This window comes from Corvus moneduloides, chromosome Z (genome assembly GCF_009650955.1).
Source record: "Corvus moneduloides isolate bCorMon1 chromosome Z, bCorMon1.pri, whole genome shotgun sequence".
NCBI lineage: Eukaryota > Metazoa > Chordata > Aves > Passeriformes > Corvidae > Corvus > Corvus moneduloides.
This window is the reverse complement of record NC_045511.1, coordinates 34189643-34204138: the sequence shown is the minus strand read 5'-3', so window position 1 is coordinate 34204138 and position 14496 is coordinate 34189643. Positions and strand designations below refer to the sequence as shown.

General features: G+C 42.1%; 1 protein-coding gene across 4 annotated transcripts in view; it reads right to left on the bottom strand.

The window, feature by feature from the left end:
* Positions 1-9252, bottom strand: part of AUH (AU RNA binding methylglutaconyl-CoA hydratase) — a 110890-nt gene extending 101638 nt beyond the window's left edge. For all 4 annotated transcript variants that reach the window (XM_032095737.1, XM_032095738.1, XM_032095739.1 and 1 more), the window contains exon 1: positions 9012-9252. In XM_032095737.1, the coding sequence (XP_031951628.1) occupies positions 9012-9237 (226 nt within the window). In that variant the 5' untranslated portion in view covers positions 9238-9252. The remainder of the gene's footprint in view (positions 1-9011) is intronic.
* Positions 9253-14496: the final 5244 nt, after the last annotated feature.

Here is a 14496-nt window from a genome sequence, read left to right as displayed (position 1 = left end):
GAGGGGAAGAAAAATAATATCATCGTTAGAATGTAGTAAAATATGTCTCATCTGTGTAAGTTATTATTATTTTGAAATTATGCAAAAGGCATTGAGGACTGCAAAAAAATGCTAGTGTAATCACTACTGAGTTTCTGAAAGAAAATAAACTGATCTATACTTTTCAATACTCAACAGAAATTACAGTTACTTGAGGAACAAAAATATGGCCCTAACACCTTTACGTGGAAGCAGTCCTTACAAAGGTTGAAAGTAGAATTACACATTTTATGTTTGTACATGAAGTGCTGACATGTAATCAGGAAAGATGCTTATTTGGAAAGTACATTTCCATATTTAGAGAGCCTGTCTCCAGAGACTTCTTAAAAAATGAAGTGCTATCACAGCAAAGACTAGCAACTCCTATACAGGTAAAAGGAAGTCATAAACAAAGAAAGAATGCCACCAATGGGAAACTTGTATTTTTGTTTAAAAAGGAAAAAATTCACACAAAAATTCTCTCCTGGAACACAAAAATCAAGCTGAATGCTTGGTACATGGCTCCAAAGACACATTCACAGCTCCCTCAGTCCAGTTACAAATCAATTGTCTCACTGACTGATTACCTGTGCATTGGTTCAAATGTTGCAGCAGAAACAAAAATTGTCTTTATTTTGCCCCCCTCGCCTTAACAGGCATGATTATCAAACAGGAAAATTCTGAAAAGTTTATTTTGGTAATGCCTGAGTTTACCATGGCTATAGCAATCTTTTAGACAATTACTGCCTGAACCCAACACAACCGCCCAAGTTCAAAACACCAGCACACAGCCCTGATCCTGCCCTGGTAACATTTTATCAATCAGGACCTTTTATGCAGAGAACGCAAGTATAAGGGGAGAAAAAGGACTAGGGCATGGACCAGGAATGAAAGGCAGAAAGGGAGCTCTATCTCAAACAAAAATGCTCACAATATTGCCATCAACCTACAGGATGAAAAAACAAATTCCAGAAACTCACTATTTGCCCAGGTGATTACTACTTCACCACTCAGCTTTGAATGTGCAATCTATACATAATCTTGCTCTCATAGCCTTCCCTGTCACATCAGTGCATACTGCTTCTTCTATTTCTGGAAAACCTGTCCTCCCTAAGGACTGACCCATTAGTGTTTGAGCTCCCTTCCTCTGCTTCCTTCTGCATGTATGTGCACGCACACACACACAAGACAAGATGGAAAAGAGTTCCTGTTCCTTCTGCAGTTACCAATTTGAATACAAAGTCTTCCATTTGCCAGCTGCCACTCTCAAGATTCAAATAAAAATGGCGTCGAATGCAAGTAATAAAGTATACCTCCCTTTCTTGCTCCTAAGGTACAGTCAATTGCTAAGTATAGATACCTCCTAAAAGTGGAGAGGAGCCAGGACAACCCAAATGACCTTCACTCCCTTGTTCTACAAGCCTGAATTCCCACACGTTTATCCCTATGGCTGGAGGTATACAGGACCGCCTGCAAAGGTCATTATTCAGCACTTACATAGGAATCTGTTTATGTTCTGTTAAGCAAAAAAGGAGTGGTGCTGTAGCACTTTTCTTCAGCTGTTACAACTTCTTCTCTAGGAGGAGGATCGCTCCATATTCAAATATTCCATATGTTCAACACAAGTAGATTAGGCAAAAGCAACATCCCACGTTAAAGCAACAAAAAGACCCTTCACCCTGACTTCACTTAGATTTTCAGGCACTACAAATACCATGCTTGAATAAACTAGAGATGCTATTATCCCAAACCATACTTCAGTCAGGAAATAGAGTCCTTTTCAGAAGCATGTTATACTTAATGGCAACGACACTCGATGACACTTGAATTTTTCTTCTCCCCACTGGAGCCCAAAGACTGCTACTCCACCACCACCAATAGTGTATTCAGAAGGAAGTTCCAGTTAACATTAAAGCACTTTAAATATCTTTGCCACAAATAAATGATCCCTGAAGACGAATCATACAAGTCGATTTATCTTAGCAGTGCTGTATCAAGTCATAAAACCACCACTTCTGCTTCTTTCTACAGAAGTAAAAGATAAAGATGGCACCCACGCAGCTGTTCTCTTTTAAGTAAGAAAAAAAATATTAAGAATTGCAAGAGGAAAGTATAAACGGTTTGCAAGGAACACCAACATATTGCAGTGACATATACAAAAGACATTCCTTGCAATCACATTTGAATCAGTTTTGTTCTGATATGCCATTACTACAGGACCTGAGCATCCTGAGGATGGAAGGGACCTTAAAGATCATCTAGTTCCAAGCCCCCTGCAGGGACACCTTGCACTAGACCAGGTTGTCCAGAGCACCATCTAACCTGGCCTTGAACACCTCCAGGGATGGGATATCCACAGCTTCTCTGGGCAACCAGTTTCAGTCCCTAACAGTAAAGAATTTAATCTTAATATCTAATCTAAACCTGCTCTCTTTCAGTTTAAAGACCTTGTCCCATCACTATAAGGCATTGTAAAAAGTTCCTCTCCAGATTTCTTCTAGGTTCCCTTCACGTACTGGAATGTGACACAGTAAGGCCACCCCAAAGCCTAATCTTCAGGCTGAACAATCCCAGTTCCCTCAGACTTTTCTCACAGGAGAGGTGCTCCATCCCTCTAATCATATCCATGATTCCTCTGGACTCACTCCAACAGGTCCCTGTCCTTCCTGTGCTGGGACCCCAGAGCTGGATGCAGTGTTCCAGGTGGGGTCTCACCAGAGCAGAGCAGAGGGGCAGAATCCCCTCCCTCCCCTGCTGCCCACGCTGCTTTGGATGCAGCCCAGGACACGTTTGGCTCTCTGGGCTGTGAGTGCACATGGCTGGGTCATGTCCAGCCTCTCACCCACCAGCACCCCCAAGGCCTTCTCCCCAGGGCTGCTCTCCATCTGTTCATCCCTCAGCCTGTGCTGATACCGGAGCTTGCTCTGCAGCACCTTGGTGCAGCACCTTGCACTTGATCTTTTGTTAAATCTCATGAGATTCCCAAGGATCCAGTTCTTGAACCTGTTCACATCCCTCTGGATGCCATTCCATCCATCAGGTGTGTCAACTGCACCACCCTGCTGGGTGTCATCTAAAAATTTGCTGAAGGTGAACTCAATCCCTTCATCTATGTCATCAGTGAACATACTAAATCACACTGGTCCCAGTACAGGCCCTTGAGGCACATCACTTGTCACTGGCATCCATCAGGACCTGAGCCATTGACCACTGCACTCTGGATGTCACCAACCAACCAATTTCTCATCCACTGAACAGTTCACCCACTGAATCCATCTCTCTCCAGTTTAGAAAAAAGGATGTTGTGGGGAACTCTGTAAAAGGCTTTCCAGAAGTCCAGATAAATGACATCTGTAGCCATTCCCTTGACCACTGATGGAGTCACTCTATCATACAAGGCCACTGGGCTGGTCAGGCAGGACTTGTCCTCGGTGAAGCCATGCTGGCTGTCTTGAATCACTTCCCTGTCCTCCATGTGCCTTAGCAGAGCTTCCAAGATGATCTGTTCCATAACTCTTCCAGGCACAGAGGTGAGGTGAGGCTGATGGGTCAGTAGTTCCCAGGCCCCAGCTTTCTGCCCCTTTTAAAGATAGGTACAATGTTTCCCCTTTTCCAGTCACCTGGGACTTGACCTGACTGATGCAACTTTTCAGTAACACTTGTTACATTGTCATCTGAAGCATTTAGCCATGGTTCGTTCTTGCTAAAGCACACACACAGACACACACACGTGCTTTCCCAAATGCTTTAAAATAAACTGTTGGAAAAATCTACTTGTAAAAGAAAAGGTATTAAAAAGTAGTCATTAATAAAAATAAGTAGAAATTAGTGGTAGTAGTAGTAGTAGCTTTGCTGGTGTATCTGTATGGTATCAAAAACATGACAGATATACTAAGAAAGAATAAGCATTCACATATGCTAAACTCAATATTAATCTCATAGTTTTTCCTGGAAGTCATCCCCACATTATTTCTGGGACACACTTCAGCACATAATGTGCATCCATTAAAATCTACATCTGCATACTGAAAACTAACTTCATCTTAACTGGCTAGGATCTCCAAGAGACAATGATTCCCAGTGTTGTCTAATATAAGCAGCAATATTCCTATATACTACTTTCCCAGCCCACCATTAGAGGCAAAGCATATACAAATGTACAATATGTTCTCTACTTGCAAGTTGCCCATGTTAAAAGAGAAAGCTGCCTGTGGTATAATTCTCAATGTTCAAGAGGAAAAAAAAAGAAAGTCATGCATAATAAAAGCAAAAAATGCCTTTTAGTGAAATAAAGATACATACGTATCTGGAAGATAGCTTCAAAATATCTGTAAATTCCCAGAAACATACTGATTTCACAGCATCCACTAAATTTAATACGTGAATATAGTAAAGAGGTTAGATACTGGTTTAACTACTGCTTGGACCAGCACACAGGAAATCTTACTTTCTATAATGATTGTTATCTCTTTCATGTTGTACTTTTTAGGGATCAAAACATTCATCCTCAATGTTTGGTAGAAACCCATTTAAATGGTTACTTAAAAACAAATCTTGTTTTTAAACCCATATCAGTAATTTTGTCAAGTGTTCAGAAGAGTCACTACATCTGCAAATAAAGTACTTGCAGAATTTTTTAACATTTATTTTTATTTTACTATTATTTATTTGCATTAAATACACACTCACACAAATGTAATTTTCCATAATTAAAAAAAACATTTTAAAAAGTCTGAATTAGGCTTTGAAAAATGGAAGGAGAATCAAAGTAAGTTATTTTTAACTTGTTTCACTTAACTACTCAGATAAACCAAGGCAGACAATTGGACTTAGAAGTTTATTATTCTAGAGTAGTTTCTTAAGCAAAACAAGAACATATGGTGAATATATCATGCACAATTCTGCTGGCTTTCATTAATCACCTTATCAAGAAGTATTTAAGTGAAAAATTACACAGATGTGCACTAACCAGTACTTTATAAAAGTACCAAAACACTCTTCAAAATCCCCTATCTGCACCTGTTTCATCTCTAAATTCTGCTTTAACTCTTTTCTGAACTTCTTAAATTAGTAGATGTCACCTAGTCAGCCCCACTTTAAACATAGCAAAAGAAGGGAAAGTTTTTTCCTATTTATCAGCTAGCTATCAGTTTCCAACCTCTGAGCGAACTTCAACCAAAACCATATTTGGTTTTGCCCATTCCATGTACATTAAAATTCTAACCGATGAAGACCAAAGCTGTCTTCCTCTAAACTGAACTAAAAACAGCTGAGAAATTTGATCATAAGAAGTCATTCTAGTGTAAAATCTAAATTTTATAAATATTTATATCACATTTCAGCACGTGACATTGCAACACTGGAGTCAAGACTAGAAAGGTATTTCTCCCAATTGCACCTATAACTTAAAAATCAAAAGCATTAAGTTCATTTAAATTTGTAATGGGATCACTAATGCAACTTGGCTAAGAATTCTGAAATGTCAACAGCTATAAAACAATTCAGCCCTAGTGATGATCAAATAGAATCTCAAATAAAGTAAAAGATATATACTTAATTAAAAAATACTAAGACACTGACAGTCACCTTTACTCACAGAAAACCGACACTAAGAGCTTCACAAGTTGCAACATGTGCAGCATATACAGGTATTTTTCAATCACATTCTTCAAAAATCTCACTCCATTTGTATTCTAGTTCAGGTCAAATTTGGAAGCCGGAAAAACTTGAATTAAAATTTCAATAACTAGCCTTTGCAAATATAATCTTATTTTAGTTTATGTTTAGCAACTTCCCAAGACCTGGGGTATACAGATCACATGGAAGTGATATGAAGCAGAACAGTTTGCTACTTTGCCTACAGGCAAAGATTTGTCTAGTGCTACAAGACATGTGCCTGTACATGAGGCTGGTACAGCCAGTTTTCCTTCCTCCCCAGTATTCACAATACATCCTTCTCTGAGCTACATGGAAACACTAGGCATGTGCAGGAGCACAACCACAGCATCAACAAGCACGCGTGTGCTGCAAAAGGTAGTCAGAGAACAGGGTCTGACCCTGCGTGGAGTCAAGAAGAATGTAATGGGAGAGCGTTTTGAGGCCACGGGGACACCAGAGTACCATGTGGGAAAGTCTGTAACATGAAATGGTAGGTCAGTGGCAGGGTAGAAAAGAGCAAGAAAGACAGCAGGGGTGTTTATAGAGCTGGTGGACTCATTCAGCAGGGATATTACATACTGTAAGATGATAAATGAACTTGGCATACAAGGCGAGAAGAAGGGTGTGTGGTAGCACTACAGGGAGGAAGCAGAGCCATGTTTCTTTTGTGGAAATGTTGCCTGCTCTTTGTGCTGCTGAAGAAGGCATATGAAGTTTATGTCTCCTTCTGGCCTACTTCTAGATCCTTGTTATTATCTTTTTGTAACGAACAGTGTTTGCTTCTGTGTCCTTCTGAAAGTCAATACCAAAGAAAATTCCTTCTGCTGAAGAGAATACATTAATTAAAAATACACTGATAGAATCCTTTCTTACGATAGTGACAGTTGCTTTAACATTACAAATACTTTCTCCATGTTTGGCTGCATATTCAGTACAAAACACCTTCATAACATTACAAAAACAATGACTCCTAGCTGATTCAACAGCTGGAACACACTGCCTAATTCTATGTTTGTTGTGTAATAACAGAAATAAAAGTTGAGTACTATATAAGATCATGATATTTTCTATAACTTTTTGGTAGAGCACAAAAGAAACAAGGAAAAACGCTCTTCTAACATTTTAAAAACTCTTTATTGCTCCTGTCTTGTCTCTTCCTTGACTTAAAATAATCCCCAAAAAAATCTGAACGGAAGTTTAGAACTAATAAGAAGTTCCACAGTTGGCTGGAAAAACAGGACTAAAGTAGTACATTTTAAACGAAGTGGAAAGACTTGGGAACAGAACTACAACTAAGACAGAAGAAGATGATTTCAGGATCAGATTAGATCATCTTTACTATCAACCCTAAATAATGACAAAAACCTGCCCTCAGATGAAAGCACAGCAACAGTCTTCCCTTGAAAAAAAGGAATCATCTTCTAAGCCTCATACTAAAATTTGAAGTTTTAAAGTTACCTCTCTGTACATGTATACAAATCTATGTACAGACAAACTCAACTCATGGGCATTTGCCTGAACTGGCAACAGGTCTGAAATAGCTGAGTTAAGATGCTCAAAGACATAAACTAAACTGTGCATCTTGGTTCCAAGATATATTCTCCATATAAAGAGATTCATGTGCTGCAGATGATCAAAACTCTATGCTATGGCCCTCTCCATAAAAGCAGGTTTAACATCATGGCTATAAAAGTAAATCCTCAGGAACAGAGCTTGCACGCACTTCTCCACCATTCTTAGCCCTGCTGCATTCCCTTCCTGGCAAGGAAGTGACAAACACCAAAGGAAGTGGAACACCTCCAAATCTGGTGAGCACCAGATCAGAAGAGGAAGTACAAAGTGTCTGTGCTGTGATACACTAACTGCAAGTCATTAAGGGCGACAGATTTTCTTTCTTTTTTTAACCAGGTGAGTTAAAATAAGACTCTTGGTATAGCCAAGTCAAGGTGAGTAGTAGTTGACAACACTAGAAGCAAGGAGGAGGATGAGATGGTTATTAGGAAAGTGGCATGTGATCAGAGAATACTGAAGCCATACCTTCCAGCACAGAAAACGTCGGTATAAGTTCTGTGCCTTTCTCTGCCCCCTGCACACAAGCACAAAACTGATGTTGGAAGCAGCATGACTCTAGCAGTTTGTTGCTAAACTTCATTTTCTCAAATCAGAGTGGCCAACAGATGCCAACTCAGAGAGGTGTACCTCACAAACACAGTACATATGCTGCAGTACTCTGGAAAACAGGCATGATGCTGTTGAAACACCTCGAGGACAGGATGTCACCCATAGCAACCTAGACAAGCTCATGAAGTGGGCCTGTGTGAACCTCATGAGCTTTAACAAGATCAAGTGCAAGGTGCTGCACCTGGGTTGGGTACCTCTGGTACCAACAGAGGCAGGGGGATGAACAAATGGAGAGCAGCCCTGGGGATAAGGACTTGGGGGTGCTGGTGGGTGAGAGGCTGGACATGACCCAGCCATGGGCACTCACAGCCCAGAGAGCCAAACGTGTCCTGGGCTGCATCCAAAGCAGCGTGGGCAGCAGGGGAGGGAGGGGATTCTGCCCCTCTGCTCTGCTCTGCCCTGGTGAGACCCCACCTGGAACACTGCATCCAGCTCTGGGGTCCCAGCACAGGAAGGACAGGGACCTGTTGGAGAGAGTCCAGAGGAGGCCACCTCTCCTATAAAGAATGGCACACCTCTCCTATAAAGAAACGCTGACAGAACTGGAACTCTTCAGTGTAGAAAAGACAAGGCTTTGAAGTGACCTAATTGCAGCCTTCCAGTACGTGAAGGGAACCTACAAGAAAGATGAGGCAAGACTATTTACAAGGGTATGTAGTTACAGGACACGGTGGAATGGGTTCAAATTGAAAGAGAGTAGGTCTAGATTAGATAATAGGAGGAAAAGCTTTACTGTGAGAGTGGTGAGGCACTGGAATAGGTTGCCCAGAGAAGCTATGGATGCCCCATCCCTGGAGGTGTTCAAGGACAGGTTGGACAGGGCTCTCAGCAAACCTAGTCTAGTACGAGGTGTCCCTGCTCATGGCAGAGGAGTTGGAACCAGGCAGTCTTCAAGGTCGCAACCCAAACTGTTCTACGATCCTCTGAAGAGCCAAGAGGGACCAAGCTGACCCAGTTCTGCCACTGCCACACCGGCAGCTCCCAGCACCCCGCGACGCAACCCCGGCCGCGGTGACAAGGAGAAGGAGGAGCCGCCGCTCTCTTCCCGCCCATCGCAGCCGGGCTGCTCCCCGAGGGACGCCCTCTCCCTGCCCCGCAGGGGTCACCCCGGCCAGGCCGGGACACCGAGTGCAGAGCCTCCTTCCCCTCGTTACCTTTGTGCTCATCATCCAGGTACCGGACGCGCAGCTCCTCCTCTTCCTTCGCCTGGGAGCCGTAGCTCCTCCCGGCCGAGGGGAGAGCGGCGGCGGTGGCGCCCCTCCACAGCGGGGGCGCGCAGTGGCCAGTTCGGCCGAGGGCGGCGGAGGTCGTGGCGGCTGCGGCTGCGAGCCTGAGCCGGGCGCGCAGGAGGCCGAGCCCGCCCAGCGCCGCCGCCGCCATGGCTGCTGCCGGCGCCGCTTCAGCCTCTCGCGGCCCCGGCTCCGGTGCCGCCGCCCACGTGACCGGCTGCGGCACGCACGGGGCGCCGCTCCCCCCTCCCCGCGCCGCCGCCGCCGCCGCCCGGGGCCGCGGGGAGGGGACGGCTCGGCGCGGCCGGGCTCGGCTCCTGCGGCGGCCCCATCGCGGCTGATGCTCGTGTCAAGAAAAGGCTCGCCAGGGGAGATTGAGACTTGACAGGAAACCAGCCACATCCTGGGCCGCATCCAAAGCAGCGTGGGCAGCAGGGCGAGAGAGGGGATTCTGCCCCTCTGCTCTGCTCTGGTGAGACCCCACCTGGAACACTGCATCCAGCTCTAGGGTCCCCAACAGAAGAAGGACATGAAACTGATGGAGGAGGTCCAGAGGAGGCCATGAAGTTGATAAGGGGGCTGGAGCACCTTCTCTACAAAGACAGGCTGACGAAGTTGAGGCTGTTCAGCCTGAAGAAGAGAACGTTGTGTAGAGACCCCATAGCAACCTTCCAGTATCTGAAGGGAAGTTCATCCGGAACTGTGGTGATAGGACAAGCAGTAATGGGTACAAATTAAGATGGGAAATTTAGGCGAGATTTTGGGAAGAAATTCTTTACTGTGACAGTGGATGAGACACTGGAATAGATTGCCCAGAGAAGCTGTGGGTGCCCCAGCCCTCACAATGTTGAAGTTGAATAAGGCCTTGAGTAACCTGGTCTAGCGGGAGATGTCTCTGCCTGTAGCATGGGAAGGGGTTTGGGACAGGAGGATCTTTAAAAGTCCATTCCAACCTGCTGACATTTTATGATTCTGTGATTCTCTCACACAGCTTGAAATACATGAGTTGCATGGACAAATTTCTCACTGGTAAAAGCAGATGTTTAGCTTCATCAGGGCTTCATGATACTGGTGGAAGTTGTGCAACATGTTTATTTGCAGTGAACTTGAGAACATCCCACCTTAAAGGCAACATGCTCAGGCTCTGTTGTGCTGTGTGTGGTGGCACCAGAATGAACACTCATGAACTCTGCAGCACTTGCTTCTTCCCCCACATCACAGCCGTGGCCAGGCCTTGTCGTGGCATTGGTACTGAACAAATAAAGGAGCTATGGTCAATAACAGAAACCAGGCAGCACATGGTTCTGTATGCTGCAATAAAAGACTGCTTGGATTGGCCATCCTACTATTTTGGGGCACTCAGAATTACCGTTGTGTTGCAAAACTAAGGATCAAATTAATATGCCTTGGTGTTTAGAGCTGGGTTTAGGTCAAGCAACACCGCCATGGTGTCTGCTTGCCCTCCATGCGCACCAACAGACATACCAGCATGAAACAAGTCAAACAATAAAAGCAGTAACAATGGACGTAGGAGGTAATTGCTATGTTTTGTTCTAAATTCATATGATTCAAGACTGCCATGACCTGTTTCAAAACCGTTGAAATTTTAGCAATCCATGTGTCAATACCCTAACAATTTAGTTGAGACAGTATATGCATTAGATATAGAAGAAGTTGACTTGATTCTTTACCCAGGACCTGGGAAAGGTTGTTATAACTGTAGTTAATGTAGGTCAGTAATGAGGCTCTTAAAAGCTGTGAACTTTGTCTTCTTCAAGGTTTTTTCCTTCAAATTAGGCCTTGAGACCTGAAAGCATGCCTTTGAGCCACCCCCTGTCATTTTCATAATTCAGTGTTAGTTAATCAGGGGAATAAAACTGTACTGCTTCTGAGCAGAGACTCATATGGAGCCGTTTTGGTTGTTGTTTTGGAAAACTAGCTGCTGCATTCCTTCATGCGGTTGCTCAGCAGCTCCTCCATGCCTTCCTTCTGGAGAAATGAAAGTCTAAAAATAATGTCCTATTTGTTCCTTTGGAGCACCATGAAGGGCATATGTGTGTGCAGGGGGAGGAATAGGCAGACTATCGCTTTGCATTTATTATGTTTTACTATTTAAACAGGGTGATAGCTTGTGATTCACAGGCCTTTCCAGTAGAGCCCGCAGTATGCTAAAGACTTCCAGTAGAAAGAAATAAATTTTGTTTGCAGTTGAAGAACATTTTAGTTTATGAGAAGGAATTTTGAAACATCATATCCAATTGCATCAATAGAAACAGAGAGGCAGCACTATTCTAAAAGACACAGGAGAAGATAAAAAGGCATTAAAAGCAGAACTGGATTCACTGCAGCATTGCAATGTTGCCTTGAAGCTGAAGGCAGATGTTTGGTCATATGCAGTGGTTCCCAGACTGAAGGTCTAGCGAACACTTTTCTGAGCAGAGGTCAGTAAGTGCAGTCAAGCCAAGAGATTCATTTCCATTGTAGAAACACCCAGTCATTTTTAAAATGAAGAATTTTAGAAATGCAATTTTCTTTTACATGCCACTGTCTGATTTTACTTTCTTTGTGTAAGAAGTGAAAAGAAAGTTTAATTTCTACTTCTTTTTCCTCTATTAATGTGTAAAACTGCATGATATGGTATGCATATATGTGTGTTTTATTGTGGTCATTTAATACTACACTGCATTTTGTAATACTGTATATTCAATTCCTCCCATTCCCTGACATGAAAGCATAATTCAGGACTCAGATTAAAGCAAAGTTTTCCATGTTCTCTTGTTCTCTGCTTTTTTCAATGTTGTTTACTTCTAGAACACAGCTTTGGGGTCGAAGTAGTACATGGAAAGGTAAACTATGTTGACATGGAGATTATTATTTAAAGATATTTCCAATTTTAAAAAAGTGGAGCATCTGGAAGACAATTGTAAGTTACTACCTAAATAACACATCACACTGCTTGGTAGCCTGATTGCTGCTACACACAGAAATCCAAATATTGATACTTGGTGATGGGTAAAATACATTTATTTTAATAAACCTTGACTCAACTTCCCTTTTGTCCACAGAAGCAGTGTTAGTATGAATGAAAATAGAACCAGTGTAGATGGAGAGTAGCTCACCAAATTCTCTGCACTCAGCTGTAACTTTTAATATGGTACCTCGGTCATAATCTAATCCAAGGGGAAACACTTGAAGATCCTTCATCCTATTTAATGTTACATTTGGAGTTGCTTTGGAAAGGCCATTTACATCAGGTTGCGGGTTCTCACAGTGTACAGCACTGAAACAGAAAGGTGAAATGTGCAGCCCCTTTTGTAGCTTAGCTTACAGCTTTTGTTTGATAATATAGTCTGAAGGGGTGTGTTGGGGCTTGGGGTTAGAGCAATACTGTTGCAACTTACACAGCACAGTGCAGAGGTGCATAAATTGGGAGACTGTTTATGTGATTTGTGGAGAGAAGTTTCTTTACAATAGTATTCTGCATGCTTCGGTGCAAGGCACCTGCCATGGTTCATTTTCTAGAGGAACAATCTCACTGTTAATTAGGTATAACTGAAGCATGTGGTCTCTAAATTTTAGATCTAAATGAAGTACCTAAAATTAAAGAGCATGAAACTACTTATGGATGTTCAGTTAGGGATCTAGTGCCAGTAAAAATGCTAATAAATAGTTTGAAATGAGACAGAAAAATAATTGCATGTGTATTTATATAATATGCACTTTTACAGTGAACAATGAAAGGGTTCAGACAGTATATACAGTGAAGCAGGAATATGGACAAGGAATCTCAGCTAGTTCTAAGTTGCTTTAATTTTCTCACATTGATGCATGTAGATGAGGTGAAACAAATAGTTTCATTTTCTCTGGATGAGCATATCAGTGTCAATTGATAAAGTGAAAAGGGAACATATTTTAGAGGAAAGATGTAGCACCCAATTTTGGCTTTTCAAACTAGGTCCTTTGTCTTTCTTGCAAATTGAAAAGTAATTGCCTCTGTAAAAGGACTGTGATATTTGAGAGTGAGATCCATCAGCTACCCATCCTCTAAGTTGGTTTGTAAAGGTTGTTTCAATTTCACACCACCCACCAGAAGCATTTGTCTCTTCTAGTTTTCACATATTTGCTTTTTATTAGCAGCAGGATTTTTCTGGTTATTGTGTTATGCAGTTAGTACACTTGCCTTTCCAATCTTGGTTTTTAACTTTTCGTAAAACCTTTTTGATCTTTTAACACTGATACTGATGAAGACATAACCCTTGTTGCTATGTATTTATTATTAGTAAGCATATAGCACACACAGCATGTTCCCTTTTTGGTGCTGAGCCTATTCAATATGTTTTGCAGGCAGCTGTTTCCTTAGATTGTCTATTTTCTTTCTTCTCAGTGCAGCTTTAAGACTGTAATGCCAAGATACAAGATGTTTTTGCAGCTTACTTTTTCTCTTCAGGAATTTCTCTTACTAAACTTAGTCTGCTTGGCTACACTTACAAGCTTGCTTGCCTGACACTTGTTACCTGGCACATGTTATTGAGAGCTGTACCTATGTGTCACTCATGTCTTGGAGCACAGAGCAGATTCTGACTTTGAATTAATGTCAGCCCCATTTATTTGTGCATGTACTCCTTCATCTTGAAAACGGAGACAGCTGCATTGGACTGATATAGTGGAAAAGTGCGTGGCATATGTGAGCCAATTACAGGGACTTCTTAAAATCCTACTTGCCAAAATTGTCTGCCCATTCTCTTCAGATTGCAAACAAGACATAATGCTAAAACAATTACAGGAACACAAACATGCTGAGCAAGGCCTCTTCCATGGGTAAATTGGCGCTAGCAGCCACAGGGATAGAGCTCTGTAATACTGGAAGATCAGAGGCTAGGGAGGCCCTTAGGTACTTAAAACTGGAATTGAGCAGATATTTATTAAATAAAATGTATAGAATGCTTTATTTTCAGGCAGGGTGCACAGTTTATCCCAAAAGGACATGAAATAAAGGTATTTATGAAGTTAGATATAAACACAGATATTGAAAACAGAGAATTTACAGACAGTGAAGATTCTTAAAAATTGATATATTTGTGTCTAGTTACAACTCCCAAGTATGTGCATGCTGATGTGTCTCCTTTTGCCAAAGCTTTTAAAAAGCTTTCTCGTGTTTTTAAAGTAGTTCAACACATCAGAAATTTACCAATCCGGCTAAATAACTATGCATTCAGGCAAACTGCAAACCAACTCTAACATCATTGAATACTTTTCTTACAGCGAATGAATGCTGTTCTATTAAGATTGTTAAAATCATTTATTTTCTTCATGATCAGGCAAACGTTTGTCTGAAGCAATACTCCCCTTCCCTAACTGCATCCTTCTGAAGAACTCCAGAGCCAGCAGTGATGTTAACTCTGCCTGAATC